This window comes from Onychomys torridus, chromosome 20 (assembly GCF_903995425.1).
Source record: "Onychomys torridus chromosome 20, mOncTor1.1, whole genome shotgun sequence".
NCBI lineage: Eukaryota > Metazoa > Chordata > Mammalia > Rodentia > Cricetidae > Onychomys > Onychomys torridus.
Genome location: NC_050462.1, coordinates 39,039,039 through 39,059,507, shown reverse-complemented (window position 1 = coordinate 39,059,507; position 20,469 = coordinate 39,039,039). Strand labels below are relative to the sequence as shown.

At 42.5% G+C, this 20,469-nt stretch overlaps 1 protein-coding gene across 1 annotated transcript; it reads right to left on the bottom strand.

Annotated features, from left to right (window-relative positions):
- Window positions 1-1,242: 1,242 nt before the first annotated feature.
- Window positions 1,243-20,247, bottom strand: Tmbim4 (transmembrane BAX inhibitor motif containing 4). The gene is made up of 7 exons (XM_036170193.1): window positions 20,047-20,247; window positions 13,104-13,212; window positions 10,373-10,478; window positions 6,731-6,764; window positions 4,647-4,764; window positions 2,615-2,660; window positions 1,243-1,527 (listed from the first exon to the last, which is right to left on the bottom strand). The coding sequence occupies exons 1-7, from the start codon at window positions 20,141-20,143 to the stop codon at window positions 1,321-1,323; spliced, it is 717 nt and encodes a 238-aa protein (XP_036026086.1). The 5' UTR covers window positions 20,144-20,247; the 3' UTR covers window positions 1,243-1,320.
- Between the last annotated feature and the right edge of the window lie 222 nt (window positions 20,248-20,469).

The following is a 20,469-nucleotide window of genomic DNA, read 5'->3' as shown; positions in this document are numbered from 1 at the left end:
GGAGTTACAGTTGGCTGTGAGTCACCATGTGGGTGCTGGGAACCGAACCTAGGTCTTCTGTAAGAGTAGCAGGTGCTCTTAACCATGGAACCATGTCACCAGCCCCCCAAAGTTATCTTTAATGATGGCCTATGAAATTCCTCTTTGGTTGCTAGTAGAGTTGTGTCTTCTTATAGAAACCATGCCCAGTATAGCAATTTTTGCATTTTTTTTTTAAACCACAGGCAAAACACACATGACATTAAACACAAAAGGAAGTAAGCACACACCGGATTTTAAAAAGCTTCCTTAAAGATTCTAAATTGATGGCTTCTTGATTCATGCATCTAAAGGCTGTGACTGACTTTTGAACAGAAATTTGGCAAAAGAAAACAACCTATTGTAGTATTAAGATACATTCCACCGTTCAGCACTGCATTACAACGCTCTTTTAAAAACTGATTTGGAAGCTAAATAATTGAAAGCAAGTAGTTCTAGGGATCAAATGGCATGGAGTTTTGTTGTTGGGTTTTTTTTTGTTTGTTTGTTTGTTTTTTGGGTTTTTTTTTGTTTTTGTTTTTTTGGTCTTGTTTTAATATTAATTCCTTCATTCAAACATTCAAGCATGGACTGTATGTAGAATGGGCACTTTCAAAAAGATGGAAGAATGGAGCTTGAGAGAGGTCAGACCCAAGAGGATCTGAGTTTGATCCTTAGAACCCACATTAAAAAAAAAAAAAAAAGGGCCAGCACTAGGCAGACAGGCACTGGGATCCCCTGGGCTCCACAGCCAGCCTCTTTGACACTTAGAGAACTCCAGTGCATTTTCCACATCATGACCACCTGAAAGTCCAGCTCCAGGTGATACAATACCTCCCTCTGGCCTCTGCTGACACCACACATGCACAAAGTATACATATGTGCATGCAAAACATTTTTAAAAAAAAAAAGCTAAATCTATTCATCCTATTATTTTGAATTACAGATGAGCAACTAGTTATGGCTAATTTAGGACTAAAACAATGAATAAATAAGCCAAGGTGGTAGTATATGCCTGTATTCCCAGAATGTAGGAAGCCAGCATAGCAAGACCATGAGTTAAAAGCCATATCGGACTATGCAGTGAGACCCTACCTCAATTTACAAAAACAGTGTAAAACAAGTTTAATATCTCTTGTCTGAGATTCTAAGTCAAGGATGTGGAAATGAAATAACACAGAGAATAGTAAGATTCTAAAGCAGAGAAGAATACAGAATGCCAAGAAAGATCACAAATGATTTTAATACTCAGGTGTAGTCCAAACGTTTTACATAATAAAACTGTGTCTGTAGACTGTTCAATTACTTTTTATTAACTGCCTCCAGGAACTTCAGCAGGTGCAGGAACAGATTGATGATGTCTAAGTAGAGATTGATGGCAGCTAGTACATACTCTTCAGGAGACAGTCTGTGCATCAGCGAGTGGGTATCATAGATGATGAATCCACAGAAAAGAAGGGCGCCCAGAGAAGACAAGAGCAGTTCCAAGGTTTCACTATAGAAAAAAACCTACAAGCAAGGAATTAAAGAACATGTTCACACTTAGGGTCGTGGTAGACCTACTTCACTTCCTTTTCATAGCATCTACTGCCTGCTTCTGGAACCATGGCACACAACACTGACATATGGATGTTACAGACAGAAAGACGCAAGACAGATCTCAGGTCACTTTTGCTTCACAGACCTATGTTTGGATAAGCAGATAGCTTTCTTTCAATTAAGTTAACTACTTGACTTTGAATAGTAGCATTCTAAACAATCTTTTATTTATTTATTTGTTTGTTTGTTTATGTGTAGTTTTGATGCCTGTCCTGGAACTCACTCTGTAGCCCAGGCTGGCCTGGAACTCAAGAAATCCACCTGGCTCTGCCTCCCAAATGCTGGGATTAAAGGCGTGCACCACTACCCGCCGCCCAGCCATAAATTGTTTTTAAATGTTACTTTTTTTTTTTTTTTCATTTTTCTTTTTGGTTTTTCAAGACAAAGTTTCTCTGTGTAGCCCTGGCTGTCCTGAAACTCACTCTGTAGACCAGGCTGCCCTCACACTCACAGAGATCCACCTGCCTCTGACCCCTGAGCACTGGGATTAAAGGTGTGTACCACCATGCCCTGCTAAAATGTTACTTTTTACGAACTAAGTTTTTTATGACATTTACTTATTTATTGAGACTGTGATTACCACACCATAGCAAAACCACAAGAATGAGGAGGTCAGAGGACACCTTGCCAGAGTCGGTCCCCCCTTCCATGCTGTGGGTCTCAGGGGTGGAATTCTGGCCATCAGGCTTATCGGCAAGTCCCTTTACCCTCATTAGGCCCTCCCTCTAAGAATTAACTGTGCTGCTGGGAGGAGGGCAGCTAGGATAAGGGCCATTTTGGGTGCCACTTCACTTACTGTACAATCATCTTTTCCTCAGTCCGTAATAATGATTAATAGAAGACCATGATTTTGACTGAAATTATCCTATAAGTGCTATAATGTAAACCCCCTAGATAATTCTAAGTGTCCTCCATAAACAACTCTCCAGGAATTTTAGTTGACTTATGTTGATGTAGGCAGAATTATATTCAAGTTAACTGTTCTCAAACAACTCACCTTCAAGAATCCTGCCAAGAACAAAATCCACAAGACAGCAAACAGCCTAGAAAAAAAAAAAAATCAAAAATTTAAGTTTACAATACTGTTCCCTACGAAAACACTGTTTTTTGTAAAGTTTTTTTATTTTTTTAAAAATTTTATGTGTATGAGTGTTTTGCCTATATGTATTTATGTGTACCATGTGCCTGCTTGAAGAGGTCAGAAGAGGGCATCAGGGCCTCTGGAACTGGAATTAGGGGTTGTGGTAGTTAGAATTGATCCCCATAAACTCATAGGGAGTGGCACTATTAGCAGGTGTGGCTTTGTTGGAGTGGGTATGACCTTGTTGGAGGAAGTATGTCATTGTAGGGGTGGGCTTTGAGGTCTCATATATGCCCAAGCCACACCTAGTGCCTCAGATACTTCCTGTTGCCTACAAGATGTAGGATTCTCAGCTCCTTCTCCAGCACCATATCTGCCTGCACGCCACATGTCCCGCCACGATGACAATGGACTACAACTCTGAACTGTAAGTGAGCCACCCCAATTAAATGTTTCCATTATAGGAGTTGCCATGGTCATGGTGTCTCTTCACAGCAATGGAAACTAAGACAGAAGTTGGTTCCAGGGACTAGGGTATTACTGGGATAGGCCTGACCATGTTTTTGTTTTAAGGAATATGGGGCCTTGGATGCTGCCTAATGGGCCATACTAGTTGGAGCATGGAGGACAATGGTGCTGACTGTGATTTGATGAACTGTGGAGGGTGGGGAGTTTTCTCAAGAGGTTACAGTGGAAAAGCATATTAATATGTGGCCTAGAGATCATTCTTGTGATATTTTGGTGAAGAATGTGGCTGCCTTTTGCCCTTGTCCAAAGAGTCTGCCTGAAGCTAAAGTGAAGAGTTTTGGGTTAATTCTGTTGGCAGAGAAATCTCAAAACAGCCTAGTATAGACTCTGTTGTGTGGATACTGGTGTTCACTCTGATGAAGATTTATAATGAAAAGGAACAAGCTGAGCAAATAAACATACAACTTGAACAGATTGAGAAAAGGAGCACCAGGAAGTGGAACAGAGCTGTGTCCTATGTTCAAGGAGATAAAGGATAATTAAGACGTGGAATAAGGGGAGTGGTGACCTCAGGGCAAGATCCCACCCAGCTAAATCTCCAACTTGTGAAAAGAAAGAAAAGCTTTGAGCCTGGTATGGTGGTGCACACCTTTAATCTCAGCACTCAGGAGGCAGAGGCAGGTGGATCCTGAGTTTGAGGCCAGCCTGGTCTATAGAGCAAGTTCAGGGACAGCCACACTTAGGCAGTACAGGTAACAAATAAAAATAGAAAGCTGGTGAAGATGTAATTGAACAAGGAAGCCATGTTCCAACCCCAGCAAGCAGCAGAACTTGGCAGTTTCGGCCACATGGTTCTGACTTTAGAGTTACGGATAGAAAAAAGGGTTATGGAATTTGTATCCACGTCTAAGGAAAGCCTCTGAGGCCAGGCATGTGTCCCTGAATGGAAGCCTAGCAAGGCCATTGTGTGAAGTTTTGAATTGAAACCTGGATTGCCTTGGAGACCCTATGATGTTAAAGATACCAGACTTGTGGGATACCTGCTGACAAAAGCTGCTAACAGGGAGTGGAACCAGGCCAACAGAAAGAAGTGTCTTGAAGTCAACAAAGCTGAATGGAGTTAGAGAGCTGAAGAGCGTTTTGACATCAGACAATGAGATGTTTAATGTGGAGTTTGCCCAGCTGGTTTTCAGTCTTGCTTTGGTCCAGCATTTCCTCACTGTGCTCCCTTCCCTACATTTTGGAATGGTAAGGTAATATATATCCTGTGCCAATATATATTGGAAGTATGTGTTCTATTTGTTATTTTGATTTTACAGGCAATTATAGTTAAGAGATTGCATGGATCTCAGAAGAGACTTTGAACTTTGGACTTTTCAACACTGTTGAGACTGTGCTAGATTTTGTGGTACAGTGAGTGTATCAGACAGTTGAGAAAGTCTAACTCGAGGAAGCACATAAGACAAGACTTACTACTCACCCTGCTCCAAATTTGCTGAAATCTCTCTTTGACTGTAGAGTGTAGGCAGTCAAGCCAAGAAAAACTGCAGTGGTCAGTATAAAAGCTTGCAGAACCAGGTACACATTATAGAAAGTAACTGCAAAAATAAAGCTGATGAAAACATGCACAGACAGCTAATACTAAACAGCCTTGCCTAGACTGACAGCAGTTTTCTTACACTCTAGTTTTTGAAAATGTTTTCATTGCATGTATCGATTATATATACATAATAAGGGGTTTCACTGCAGCATTTTCATACATCTTCACAATGGATTTAAGCACATCCACTCCACTACTCTCTTGTCCCCACCTCCTCACACATCCTTCTGTTTCATTCACCAATTAAAAACAATTAAAATTCTTCTGAATATATTGATACAGGAAACTATACTCATCATAAAATGAAAATGTTCCAAAATAGTTATTTATACAAATAAAGTAGGTCACATTATCATAGAAAGATATTCTATAGATAACCAGGAGTGGCTACATTTGCACTTTGTCAGGATCTCTGTAGCTGTCCCTGTGGTTGTGAATGACAGTGACCTGGGTCTTCTAGCTAGCTATGCGTTCCTGAACTAGTAGTATCAATGCCAGCAATCATCCGCACAGCTGAATCAATTGAGCAGCCCAATCCAAGGCAACTGTGCAAGAAAAAAACACATCTGAGATGGTCTGCCATTCACCCACTCTGCAGAGCACAGAAACCAACCACTGCCTGCATTATAGCAAAGTCTGTATGTCTTAGAGCACATTGCTGTGGAGTTTACCAAATTCCCTTCAGCAGCAGAATAATGCTCCTGAGTGGTGATGGTGACTGTAATATGTAACTGTTACTCTTTTAACAGAAAGATAACTTAAGCTTCTTTCAAGGGGATTAAGGGTTTTGAACCCCAAGCACTTAAGTCATTTAAAGTTTTTTCCAAGATTAATTGCCCTTGTTATTTCTATTAATAAGTCATTAAAATGTTTGCTTATGGCATTATAGAACTTGGAAGGTGAACACAGAAAAATATATAGTAATTTTTACTTCTTGTCAATAATTTGGCATTCTGATCACAATAGAATAAGGAAAATAATCTTCTCAGATGACTTCATCTATGTATTTTAATCATATTAATTCAATTTAATCATATTCATTTTCACACTCCTTACATGAATGGTATGGTGGCACTGGGGAGGGCCAGATGGTCATGGTAACAGTAAGAAATATTAGTATCCGATACTACAGATAAGCTAATGACACTTCCTTTCTATGATGAAAAGCTTCCAATCCACTTAGTTTGTTATTTCTTAGTATTTGTCTGTATTCTGATTCTTCTAAAAGGAGTGATAGATTAAACACACACACACACACACACACACACACACACACACAGAGAGAGAGAGAGAGAGAGAGAGAGAGAGAGAGAGAGAGAGAGAGATTCAACAAAACTGGCACAGAATGGTTAAAAGTAGCAACGACAAAATGGGAAGAGATAATTGTATCTCATAAGGATGAACGAATTACTGGGACTCAGACGGTCAATGCTGATCCTTGTGACCCACAGGAAACCACCTGCAAACACTCAGAATTTCTGTTGTGATTCACTGAATCTTTTATTTGAGATGTTATTAGGGCACATCAAGTAATTATAACATGACTTGGCAAGGGACCAGACACCTGAAGTCAGGAATGGAAATGACTGTGGGTCCTGTGGTGCCGTCTGGGGGACCTTGAGGGGAAGCCGTCACAGCTCGACAGGACAGTTCTTAGGGAGTGAGCTGTGACAGAAGAGCCCTGGGGGTAGGGGAGATCAGCTCTAGCATCTTGTTTTAGCCAACAGGGAAATCACAAATGAAAAACTACTCTCAATTCCTTCTGTTTCCCTTCAACTTGTCCATTTCCTCTCAGCTCGGCTGAACTATGTAAAGTAGAAATATTTGACTTTTGCTTATCCGCAATCTTCACTCTGTGCCATGTTTTTAATATAGCATCCCATGCTGTTAAACTTTAACCCCAAATACCTCGTTACCTAAAAGATTTTGTTTACAGGAAAGTGGTAACACATAAAGGAACTTACCAACAACTGCCACAGTCAGAGCTTCCGACAGTGTCTAAGAAAGGAAACTGTGATTAATGAATGCGCGAAAAACGGACAGTATCCCACGCACACACTCCCACTTCTAGCAGTCCACTAGGTCCCATGTGAACCAGTCCATGTGAACAGTCTCATGTTAGCTTCAGAGGAGCCTTGTGACATACACAGGGCAGGACTGTATAATCCTACTGGGATGGAAATGAGGCCTCAATGCACTGTGAAGCCTTCCATTCTCACTGGGGCTCTGTAAGCTTTAACCAGATTTTTCATCTGTAATAGAAAGGTCATATGGAATTAACACAGAAAATTATATTTTCTCGTGATGGATAATATCAATAAAATGATACTGCAAAATCATGTGTATATCTTGAAAAACTTCAACACCACACACAAAGAAACACAAGAGACATAAAATAGTTTGTTGTGTACTTTGCCGAAGCAGCTTAAAACAGCCTTGAAATTAAAAATCTCTTTCTTCCCCAGCCACAGAGTTTGTACCTGAACTTCTGGCTGTTCAGATAAAATGGTACATTTGTAGCCTCCCTTGCAGCTAGGTCTTACCATGCGACTATATTCTAAGCCAAATTAGCTGAATGGTGCACAGCCACTGGACTGAGCTCTAAGAGCACACGGCTTGGCCCCCACCTCACTTTATTCTCCTTATTTCTACTGGATGATATTCAGATAGGGCAGTGTGCTATCATCTTACACTATGCGATACTTTAGGAATGCCTGAACCACACGGGTGGCTGAACTCAGGATAATTCTCCTATGGATTATTTTGTATTAAGTCATGTCACAAGTAGCTGAATTCTTGCCAAAACAAAAGATTTATATTCTAGCCTCTCTTTCTCCTTGATTATATCGTCTCTAGTTAGATTTTATCAACTGTTTGATACACAAAGGCCAAGCCAGAAGTAACAGCAATGGCTGTGTAATTATATTGTTAGGAAGCATTTGCTGTACTCCCTCCTACCTAGAACCAGAGGAAAAACAGTATTGGAACTTGTACAGAGATGTGGAGGCAGTCAAACTAATACCATGCCTCAATGATTGGTAATTCCAGGGAACCAATAATGGATCATAGAAATGGACTCCACTGTTGATGTGTGTGTGGCATGACAAGAAACCCCACCCTGCATTGAAGCACCTGAAGGAAGCAGGACATTGTAAACAGTCATGTAGATGAGAACACAATGTCACACTGAAACCATTGCACCACCTTGAAATAGTGCTTTTTGAAAAAAAAAAAATAAGTACACACATGTATACACACACACACACCCTGACAGAGCTGGTAAAATTCCCTTCCTTTCATACTGTGCTGCAGAAGGACAAAAGGAAAAACAAAAATCAACAACAGCAGCAGCAACACCAGCACCGGAAGTTCACTGAGCAGCGAGAAGGAAGTGCGTTTTATAGACTTCCTTATTTGTTGAACCACTTCAGCGAAGCACATGATGAACAGGTCACATAACAACAGAGACATCTTGCTCACGAAACCTTCGGCTGATGTTTTTCTAGTCAGAGCCCTCTCTGCCGGGCAAAAGGGTGGAGGGGCGTCTATCCTGTCCTACAAAGAAATCAGTCTTTCTGAGAGGAGGTTGCAACAGATTTGAAGATCAACATTTTTAAAAAATATTTACTTTTCTCTTATTGTGTAACTGCTTGCCTATATGTATTTATGTTTGTATGTGTACCATGTGCACTTGGAGACCAGAAGAGTTTGTCAGATCGCCTAGAACTGAACTAGAGTTTAAAAAGTTGTGAGCCACCATGTGGGAACTGGGAGCTGGACACTGGTCCTCTACAAGAACAGCTGGTGCTCTCAACCACTGCGCTATCTCTCCAGAGTTGTTGCTAGATCAACTCTTATTATGTGTGTACATGATATGTGCATGGGAAGGGTGGTCCCGCCACAGCACCCCAGTGGAGGCCAGAGGACAAGTCTGGAGCTGATTCAGTCCTCCTTTTACATGGATTCTAGGGACTGAGCTCAGCCACCAGACTTGGACATTCTGCCGGCTTTGTTTGTTTGCTTGCCTCCTCCCTGTCTTCTGTTGCACAGATGAGGCAGTATTAGAATCCGACCCAAGGACTGGACACGGTACGTCAGTCAGCATCCACACTGTGACACCCACCGGTCAGGTACCTCCTAACGGGAGTCCGAAGAGAATGAAGCCGGGGTAGTGAGAGCAACAGGCAGAGGGAAAAGGAACGACGTGGGACCAATAACAGGCCACCAAATTGAACTGAGAACAGGCGTAAACAGTGGGGCCGGTGACACAGGTGAGAGGTGGCAGTGAGAACACAGGCCACCACTCCGTGATCTGCAGCATCACCTCTGGAACCTCCCCCCAGTTGTGGAGAACTGGGAGATGTGAGCTGCTGAGCTCTAAACTCTCACACCCTGAAAATAAACTCCCTGTTGGAGACAGCTTGAGCTGGAGCTAATACGCTTACAGGGATTCAGATTTAAATGAATAAACTCCAATTTGAAAGTCATGAGCATCATTTTAATATAAACTCATTTCCAGAAGTTTCATTTCACAAACTGTCTTCACTTGATGCATTTTACTCACACCAGTGGTCTCTTTCCTCTCATTTAACATCATATATTGTATTTGGAATGTCTTGGAGGAAACTGTCAGGTCAGAATCCAAAGTCATGAGAAGAGGCAAAATAACGTAAAATGCACACAATGCTGCCAGTCTTATTCAAGTTAAGATGAAGTTTTTGTAGATGTCAACTGGGATTTTAACTTTTACAACTGTCTCAACAAGTAAATCAAACTTAATGTTAGGTTCTCCTATCTATAAATTTCAAACAAGTTAGAGAAGCATATCATTTGAGCAAAATGGCCCTTTAAGAGAGCTGAGTGAAGACATGAAAATAACACAGAGGAATGAGTACACATTCTCACATTCTCTAAGTTCAAGCCCATTATGGCCACCACCCCTCCACCATTTCAAGAAATTAGAGGCAGGAAGTGCCACACAGATGACATATCTAATAATGTTCATTCTGTGTGTGAGAAAAATTAGGTACTAAATGGCTAACCGCTTTGCCAGAGTCACATAAGCAATGGGTTATGAAGCCAGGTCATGTGACTCCAGTACTTGCCACTAAATTCTAATAACAGAAGACAATAGTTAAAAGTTCTAAAGAGCATATATCTATAACTCATTTCCTAATATATCCTAATTGAAAATTCAGGACTGCGGAGATGGCCCAGTGGGTGCTTACTGTGCCAGCGTGAGGACCTGAGTTCTGATCCCTGGTGCCCAGATACAAAGTCTGGTGTGGTGGCACATGTTTGTGACCTGAGTGCTAGAGGGCAGAGACTGGTGGACTCCGGCAGCTTAACACTCAGCAAGTTGAGCTGAAATGGCATATTCAAATTCGCTGAGACCCTGTCTCAAAACAAAGTGGGGGGATGGAAGAGGAAGACACCCAACGCCAACCTCTGACCACCACATGCCCGGTGCACGATTTTATCCTGCCACACTGTTACATACACACACACACACACACACACACACACACACACACACACAAAATTAAACAAGCATTTTGGAAGCTCAGGCTAAATGCTAATGGCATAGAAAATATGAAAGTACTCACAAATGCAAAAAGCAGGTAGAGGTTCAGAGGATGTGTGTGTCTGTGCAAAGTTAACGCAAAAATCAAGCCCAGAGATCCGAGAGCAAACACCAAAATTAAAGCAGGGCTGAAAGACATAACATTAAGAAGCATTTCAAGCTTAAAAAAGCAGGAATAATGGTATACAATTTAGTAAAATCTATGTATTTTCTATGTTCATAAAAGTTCAAGAAAAAAATCTGGATCTAGTCAGGCAGTGGTGATGCACGCCTTTAATCCCAGCACGCGGGAGGCAGAGGCAGGTGGATCTCTGTGAGTTCGAGGCCAGCCTGGGCTACCAAGTGAGTTCCAGGAAAGGTGCAAAGCTACACAGGGAAACCCTGTTTCAAAAAAACTAAAACAAACAAATCTGGATCTATACAAACAAAATAACTTAGAAATAACTGGAAAAGTTGAAAGAGTGTGAGATGGGAATGGTAAAAGAGACTGGGAGGAGGCTGTAGGAGAGTGGGAGGGGCTATAAGAGAGTGGGCGGGGCTGTAAGAGTGGGATGGGCTGTAAGAGTGGGAGGGGCTGTAACAGTGGGATGGGCTGTAAGAGTGGGAGGGGCTGTAAGAGTGGGAGGGGCTGTAAGAGTGGGAGGGGCTGTCTTTCCATCTCCCCTTTACTAATGCCCTTCACAATGGACTAATGTTTGTAATTAAAATAGTATTTTGTCAACTAAAATACAATAAACAAGAGATATTAAATTAGAAATGAATTTTACACGTGACTACTCTTTTAGGGGATATACCACATAGCTATAATTTAAATAATTATATCCCAGAGTAGTCAGTTAATAGTTTAAGACTCTCCTTTGGTAGGAGGAAGGAGGACAAACTATTTCTTAGAAAATAGTCATGAAATTTGTAGGCAAATGGCTGGAACTAGAAAGAATCATCCTGAGTGAGGTAACCCAGACCCAGAAAGACAAACACGGTATGTACTCATTCTTAAATGGATATTAGATGCAAAGCAAAGGGTCACCAGGCTATAATCCACAATCCCAGAGAAGCTAGGTAAAAAGGAGGACCCTAAGATGGACACACATGGAGGGCCCCAGGAAGGGGAAACAGTTAAGATCTCCTGGGTAAACTGGGGGGAGGAGGGGTAGAAGGGAAGAATGGGGAATGGGAACAGGAGGGATGGAGAGGGAGAGCAATGAAAGAGATATCTTGGTAGAGGGAACCATTAGGGGGTTAGGGAGAAACCTGGTGCTAGGGAAATTCGCAGGAATCCACAAGGATGTCAGCTAGGACTCCTAGCAATAGTGGAGAGGGTGCCTGAACTTACCTTCCCCTATAATCAGATTAGTGAACACCCTAATTGTCATCACAGAACCCATGTACAGTAACTGATGGAAGCAGATGCAGTGATCCACAACCAAGCACTGGGCTGAGCTCCTGGACTTCAGTTGAAGAGAGGGAGGAGGGATCACAGGAGCAAGTGAGGTCAAGATCATGATGGGGCAAACCACAGAGAGAGCTGACCCAAGCTGGGAGCTCATGGACTCTGGCCTGTCAGCTGGGGAATATGCATGGGACCAAACTAGGCCCTCTGAATGTGGGTGACAGTTATGTGGCAAGATCTGTTTGGGGAGCCCCTGGCAGGGGGACCAGGACTTATACCAGGTGCATGAAATGGCATTTTGGAACACATTCCCTAGTGGGGGGACACCCTGCTCAGCCTTGACACTGGAAGGGGAGGGTTGGTCCTGCCTCAACTTAGTATGCCAGACTTCTTTGTTGACTCCCCAAGGGAGGCCTTACCCTCTCTGAGGAGTAGATAGGGGTGGGATGGGGGGAGATGGGGGGCAGGAGAAGGGGAAGCAGGGGGAACTGGGATTGAAATGTAAAATGGAAAAAAAAAGCTTTTTTTTTAATTAAAAAAAAAGAAAGAAAATAGTTGTTTTTTTTTTCCCCTTTCAGATAAAGAAACCATATTATTTTTAGCCAATTAAATACTTATGCTGAGAGGAAAATCTTTAGTAAGTGATCAATCAGGTACAGCTCCTCTAGCTAGATCTAGAGACCTCTCAGTAAAATTATTCTAGCAACAAAACAAAATGAACATGACCACACACTCTTCACGTAACTTTATTTTGCAAGTATAGTCTTAGGCTTTGAGAACAAGACAGACAATAAAATTAAATACAATAAAACGAAATAATTATGATGTATATAGCAAACATCCTTTTCTTTTTTAAATTGTTATTGATTTTGGTTGTGTGTTGTGGGGGGAGGAGCAGGAGTATTTGAGTAGGTGTGGAGGTTTGCGGACAACTTACCGTGTCAATTTTCTCTTTTTACCTGTGGGTCCTGCAGCTCATGAGGCTTGGCATGGTTTTCAGGCTGAGCCACCCCAGCAGCCCACAGTACAAACTCTTAGCCCAGGAAATGATGGTTTAACCCCAGAAAACCATAAGCTAAAATGAGGTAAAATAGTGTACTGTGAAATACTGTCCATCAAAAATGAGTCAGGCTCCTAGGAGGTTATTGGTGAAATTATTAAGGCCAACTACAGGAGGTAGATGATGGACTTTTTTCTTTTTCTTTTTTTTTTTTTGCCCCCCAGAGCTGAGGACTGAACCCAGGGCCTTGAGCTTGCTAGGCAAGTGCTGTACCACTGAGCTAAATCCCCCACCCCTGTCTTTTTTCATTTTTAAAGTTCATTAGATATCTGGAGACAATTCAGAATTGTCCCCTCCTCTTACCTTTCATGGACAAATGTCCGCACAGACTCGAAATACAGGAACAGGGCAGAGGTCACTGTGGTTAGAAGAACTTGTAGAGAGAGGATGCTGTAGACTTTTCTGAGAAAGGCTAGGAGAGAGGGAATAGAACACATGACCATTTTCCAAACTATCTGTCCCTCCGTCAGGACCAAATTTCTTAGAAAAAACGATTTTTTTTTTGGTTTTGTTTTGGTTTTTGTTTGGTGGGTGAGAGGGGCATGCACCACGGCTGGCCTGTAGAGGTAAGAGGAGAATGTGCCAGGGTCAGATCCCTCCTCCCCCACGTGAGTTCTAAGGACCTGACTCTGACTGTGGACCCGGGAGCTATCCCACGGCCTGGAAAACTACATTTTCACAGGCATTTTTTCTTTACCCTTAATCTAAATAATAGATAGAGCCTATAACTAGACATTGGGAGAGAAATCATTTACAAAATTAGGAGTATTTAGTCCTCCAAAGGCCATGAGCTTAAAAAAATTAAATTAGTGGTTCAGACAGTAAATATTTTCATCATAAGAAAAAGAAACTATCAAGTGCCTATTTGTATGTAGAGCATTCAACAAAGAAAGAGAAAAACAGTATTTTTACAAAATGTTCAACTTTGGATATGAAAAGCAGAAATAAAATATAGCTAGACATAATTTTTGAAAATCTTAATTTCTACACCTATGAAAATGCTTAAAAGTAATATAAATTCCTTTGCTTTGCTGCTCCATAACTCAAACAGCTGTCTCAGGATCTTTTCGTTTATGTCTCTGGGTGTTTTGTGCGCATGTATCTGTGCACCACGTGCAATACCAGAGGAGGCCAGAAGAGGGCATCGGATCCTCTGAGACTGGAGTTGCAGAAGGTTGTGAGCTGCCAGGTGACTGCCGGGAATCGAACTCAGGTCCTCTGGGAGAGCAGCCAGTGTTATTAACTACTGAGCCATCGCTCCAGCCCCTGACCATAGTTTGACGACCACTCTTACTTCTTTGGTCCCATCTCTCTGTTTTGTTCCTCTACGCATTTTAGCATCTTCTTTAGGGTCTGTATTGCCTGCTTTCCCATCCAAATGACAACCCTCGATTGCTGAGCATTGGCATGCCATCTGTATACTGCTGTGTACAAACATCGAGTATAGAGCTAGCCTCTAAATGAAGGAATATGCTCACATTCACTCTCACAGCTAAAGAAATAAAAATCAAAACAAGATCAGGTGCTCTCTCATTTCCTTTTTAGACAAAGTCTCTTTATACTGCAGGCTGGCCTCTAACTCATGATCCTCCGGCCTCAGCTTCCAAAATGCTGGGGTTATAGGTGTGTAGGCCACATCTAGCCTGCTTTGTGAGTAAGGCTTTCTTGGGACTCAGTCACATGCACCCTTGGATACAGCCTGCTTTTGACAGCGGGGCGGACTGTATGTCTCAAGAAGCTGGAAATATTTATTACTTGGCCACTCCCTCCCTGGTCGACTACGTTGCCAGTTCAAAAAGCTTCCTGAAAGGATTGGTAAGGGTGGAGAAAAGGTACCCTGCTATATTGCTTGTTGGGCAGTTAACCGTGATAACGTCAATCACATTTAAAATGCACCTAACTTTTTGAAGGATGGAAGGCAACTCTTAAGAGATGATGGTTAAGTACTGGGAATAGCATGCAAAACTGTCAAGAGCTGGGGAGCTGGCTCACAAGGTGAGGTGCTTGCTGTCAAGCCCCAAGAACTGAGTTCTGTTCCCAGACTCAAAGTGTGGAAGGAAAGGAGACAGCTCTGTCTCCACACACAGCCCACATACACAGACGTATAATAAAAGAAATACATGTAAAAAAAAAAATTAAAAAAAAAGAGATGATGGTTAAATAAATTATGGTAATATACACTACAGAAGACCACCACATTTTACAAGATTGTAGTAAAGTTGTACAACAGCAATTTTTAAATACAGTAAGTAATCATAAAATTACAATGTGACTTGTAAACAATGAGGTTGTATTCATGAGTGTGCAAAAGAGTAGTATCTTAATTTTTCCAAACTACACATAGCATACTGATAAAACGGACTAGGTCAACACTAATATGGAGAGTATGTACATTACAGTGGACTAGTTGTATGGACTACTCAGTACTATAAAATTACTTAAGGTGGACACTACACTCAGAAATTGATTCTCATACAAATTTTCCACTATAACTTTAGGGTTCATTGCTTTCCAGCAGTGAGCCTTGATTAGAAGTACAGTATTCCAAAAGTATCTCTCAGAAAATATATACACTATAAATAGCTACTTGGTTTATTTGTAAAGGGAGCATTTTGTTTAGCCTTTTAATTACTAAAGGAACAGCTGAAAGTCTAATAAGACATATGTGATCAGTTATAAGCCCAGTTTCCAGGGCTCCTAAGATGTTCCTGCATATCTAGCTTTTTACACACAAAATCAGTACTGTTATATTCATGTGCACCACACAGAAATAAGTAATAAATAAAATAAGTATTTTAAAATACAAAACAGTTCACTTAAACAGAGATGGTATGGTTCTTCTAGGGATTGTGAAACCTGCCTTTTAGTTTCATGCCAAAATACCAGAATTAGTGCTTCTAGCCCAAATTAGAGATGTTTCAATGTTGAAATAATTGTCTGACCCTTAAAACATCCTGTTATATTGCAGCAATTATGTTTACTTTAAAGATAAGAGATCTAGGGATCACAGTGGCCAAGAGGCTTGACTCTACATACTACCAACCAGACAGGACAGTATTTGATTTTCAACCCTTAAGTCAGGTTCTTTCTATAACACTACACTATGTTCTAACACCACTTTAAATGGGCACATTTCCCACTGTGACATTTGGCGAGTACTGAATACCTCATCGACAATCTCCTCTCTCCCCATGAGCTCAGCTCACATATAAAGCGTAGGCACCAAGGGAATCCCTCCTCCTCTTGAAACTTCCCTAGGTTATTTCCATTTTGATTTCTCTCAAAAGCCCCTCTAAGCTTGGCATCTGGCACTTTAGAATTTAGTTAAGCTGCCACAGAAAAGGTGCCAGCCAAGTCAAAGTGATGTTACCTGTGAAACTTCTATTTACCTATCTAGCACAGAGTTGCTGAAGACAAATCAGATGCATTTATTAAACATATCTTAATGATTTACATTATTCCTTAAGCTACTACTTTGCCCTGCCAAGGCCTCTCTAAAAGGTCTGCCATTGACACCCTCAGTACCATCTCTATAGAAACTTACTTTCCTGCAGTATCTGTCATCTTCTGTCCCTGTCCTTCCCTGAAGTGATCCATTGTCTCATGTCATCATTTCTGGGACCATCAGGAGACTTTCTGTCCTGGCCACTCCCAGTACTTGCTACACAGACCAGCTCTCTTCTTATTCCAGACCCTTCTATAAAGGCAGCATTATCCTGAGCAAAGCTAAAGCTACAACAAACTACAGAATTCCTGGGGAACACTGGAACAATATTCCTGAACAACAACAAAGACTAGCAAAGATTCAATGTCATATTAAACGATTTGCACACGGCTATGTGGGATTTACTCCTGGAATGGTAGGATGGTCCAATACATGAGCATCAATCAAATGTTATAAACCACATTCATAGAATGATAGACATGGGAGGAAATGCAGTCATTATCAACTGATACAGAGGAAGCATTTGACAAAATTCTACAATGATTTGGGGCTTTAAAAAACTTAACTAGGCATGGAAAGGGACTAACTCACCATGATAAAGGACATATATGAAAAGGCTTGGGTTGGGGATTTAATTCAGTGGTAGAGTGCTTGCCTAGCAAGTGCAAGGCCCTGGGTTCGACCCTCAGCTCCAAAAAAAAAAAAAAAAAAAAGGCTTGTCACCCTCCAAGTGCTGAGAACATGTGAATGTTGAGGGCAAGTATTCTCTCCCCTCTCCCCTTTCTCCCCTAAAAGGGATATCTATTTCAAACCCCCTACCCTCTGCCGAGGCTCAGGAACATGAAAGGAGAGATGGAAAGCGTGTAAGAGTTAGGAAGACAGGGAGGAGCGTTATGAGACATCGTCTCCAAGGCACGGCGAACTGCGGCACTCAGGAACTTGCAGTGTCTATGGATCCCTGCGCGAGACTTACACAAGGTCAAGCCAGTCAAAATGCTGCAGTGTGGGAGGGGCTTGCGATGGCCACTCCTAGCTAAGGAGCAAAGAGCCGTTGGTGGCTGCCGGGGAAAGCGGGAGTCATTTTTCTTCCTAATTGGCTGCCGGATGGCCCGATTCTCAAGTAAATCTGGTCGGCACTGACTGGATTCAGTAGATTAAAAAACACACAAAAGCAGTTGAAGGTGAGAAAGGGGTGTTGAGGATAGTGGGATTGGATAGGATACGTTATAGACATGTACGAAACTGTCAAAGAATAAAGTGAAAATATGGACTAAAAAATGAAATACTGTCATTCAAAAGCAATGATTAGAATAGTTTATCATAGAAGCTATTGGCATTTGATGGCAACTGGGGGGGGGGTAGTTTGAATAGGAATGGCCCTGCGAGGCTCATATATTTGAATGCTTAATAACCAAAGAATGGTACTATTTGAAAGGATTAGAAGGTGTATCTCTGTTGAAGGAAGTATATCACTGGGGGTGGACTTTGAGGTTTCAAAAGCCCATGCCAGGTCCAGTGTGTCTCTGACTGTGGATCAGGATGCGGCTCTCAGCTCCTTCTCCAGCACCTTGTCTGTCTGCATGCTGCCATGCTCCCCGCCATGACGACAATGGACTGAGTCTCTGAAGCTGTAAGCCAGCCCCAATTAAATGCTTTCTCTTGTAAGAGTGGCCTTAGTCATGGCGTCTCCTCCCAGCAACAGAACCCGGACTAAGACAGGGAGGGAGAGCCAGTTTTCTTCAGGGATGTGGCTACCCATGCTCCACTTCAAATTCTACTCCCGTACAAGCAGCACTACCTGGATTCAGTGAGGTTTTTTTTTTTTAAAAGAAGGGAGCAGATGAAGCTGAGAGGGAAAAGCAGGGCAGGGCTAAGCAGGAACTGGCAGGGGTGGAAATTGGGGGTAGATCCGATCAAAACACATTATATGCAGGTATGAAATGCAGATACAATAAAAGTATTCTTACAACGGGTAATACCCTGAGAACGAAGGACAAGCTACAGACTGGGAGAGAACATTTGCAAAAGATAGACCCAGTACGCAAAACAAGTAATGAAAATCTATTAAAATAGCCCAAATCCAAAATACTGACAAAACCAAGTTCTAGCAAGGATGAGGAAGAACTTTCTTTGTTTGTTGTTATCAATGCAGAGTCACAGTCCAGCACTTCCTTGCAGTACAGAACACATTCTTGTGTATGACCCAGCTATCATGCGCCTTGGTATTTATCCAAATGAATTGAAACTATGTACACACAAAAACCCGCACATGGGTGTTTCCAAAACAGTTTTATCTATAGCAGCCCAAACATACAAGCAGCCAGGAGCGCAACGACCTTCAGCTGATAAAAGAATGAATGCACACTGACACTTGCAGAGAGTGGGAGATTCTCCAGTAGCAAAAGCAAATGAACTATCAGGCCACAGAAAACAGGGGGTGGGGTAATTTTATATACACACTGCAGTACCAAATGAATAATGCCAATCAGAAGCGGCAGGGATGGGGTGGGGGAGACACCCATTGTATCATATGATCTTAACTGTGTGGCATTCTGGAGTAGGCAGGAGAGAAAGGAGAAATGAAAGTCAGACAGACATATGCTGAGTGACATGGATGTGCCTTGAAGACATTATTCTAACAGAAACACGCCAGTTACAAAGACTAAACTGTGTGATTGCCTTTTAGTGAGGCATGTCTAATAGTTTTAGACAGACCAGAAATAGAATGGTGATTGTCAAGGGCAGAGGAGGTAGGCAATGCCATGAAATATAATGGGTACAGTTTCGCTTTTGTTTTGAAAGCTGAGAAAGTTCCGGATAGGAAACACCACAGCGTGCCAAAACAATACATAGCCCTGTACCTCAAAGGAGGCTAGGGTGGCAAATTTTCTCCCACGAGTACTTTGTCATAATTAATATAGTTTAAAAGCTGAGCTCACTTGTCAAAATAATTGCAAAATCCATTCTAGGAATATGGTGCTGGGTAGGCACCAAGGTTCTTGATACGTCAGACCCAATTTCAAAATCTCCTTTTTTTTTTTTTTTCCAGAACCGGTTCCAGCTGCCCAAGCAGGTTGAATCCGGGGCAGCTTCTGTAAACAGCTGACCTGTGCGGTGGACAGTGAATTCTGCTTCCTTACCGGACACCGAAAGAGCTTCAGGTAAAAAAAAATAATAATAATAATAACTTTGCGCAGGATAGCGCATAACCCGTTGGGTGCCGCCCGGACCTCAAGGCATTGATCTGGGAGAAACTTCTAAGTCACTATGCAAACGTAAGCTGGGTTCTAGACCGCACGGAGAGGAAGGAATGACCGAGATGGTCAAGTCTCGGTTGCCTTGCCACCAGCTCTCAGCACATGGGGAATAAATAAATAAATAAATGAATAAATAAATAAATAAATAAATAAATAAATGAATGAGGGCATAAGCCAGAGGTTCTCAACCTGCGGGGCTCGACCCCTTTGGGGGTGTGTGTGTGTGTTGAATGACCCTTTCACAGGGGTTGCATATCGGATATCCCTGCATATCGGATATTTCCATTACGATTCCTAACAGTAGCGACACAACAGTTACCAAGCAGCAACAAAAACAATGTTGTTGTTGGTGGTGGTGGTGGGTGGGGAGGGGAGGGCCAGCACAGCATGCAGCACTGTATTAAAGGGTCGCAGTCTTTAACCCCCGCCGCGTTCACCAGGGAAGGTTTGAGGGAGAACCGCGGGCACAGGCGATCGGGCCCCGACAGCCGGGTAAAACGCCTTCTCACCCAGCCCCCCTACCCCCCGGCCACCCGCCACCTACCCATGCGGATGTGCAGGCTGGCCGACGCCACGCAGCTGCCGTAGTTGAAGTCATCCTCGATGGAGGAGCGGGGATAGCGCGGGTCCGAGTCGGCCATGGCGCCAGCAAGCACCGGCACAGCCCCGGCCGAGGAAGGAGCCGGGCAGGTACTGACCACAACCGTCTTCGCCCACTTCCGGGATGGCCGCCAGACAGAACTAGCCGAACCGCCTCGCGGAGCCGAGCGCCGAGCCAGTCGATCACCGCTCCTGGGGGGGGGGGGGTGTGGCGGGGAGGATTCCCCGCAAAATGTTTCTCTAGGCTTTTCCCAGAACAAGTGCTCAACGTGATAGGATTCATGGGTGAATTCAACAACCTCTCGCACTGATCCACTTCTTCAGTAATCACGCCAGGAATGCACTTCTGATGCAATTATGTTTTAAG

What these genes read in the sequence shown, in the direction of transcription:
- Tmbim4 (XM_036170193.1), bottom strand. Translation starts at nt 20,143, where the DNA reads ATGGCCGACTCGGACCCGCGCTATCCCCGCTCCTCCATCGAGGATGAC. An exon ending in TCTGACTGTGGCAGTTGTTG is followed by an intron (nt 4,765 to 6,730) that starts GTAAGTTCCTTT and finishes TTATTTTTGCAG; the next exon opens with TTACTTTCTATAATGTGTAC. An exon ending in TTCAGCAAATTTGGAGCAGG is followed by an intron (nt 2,661 to 4,646) that starts GTGAGTAGTAAG and finishes TTTTTTTTCTAG; the next exon opens with GCTGTTTGCTGTCTTGTGGA.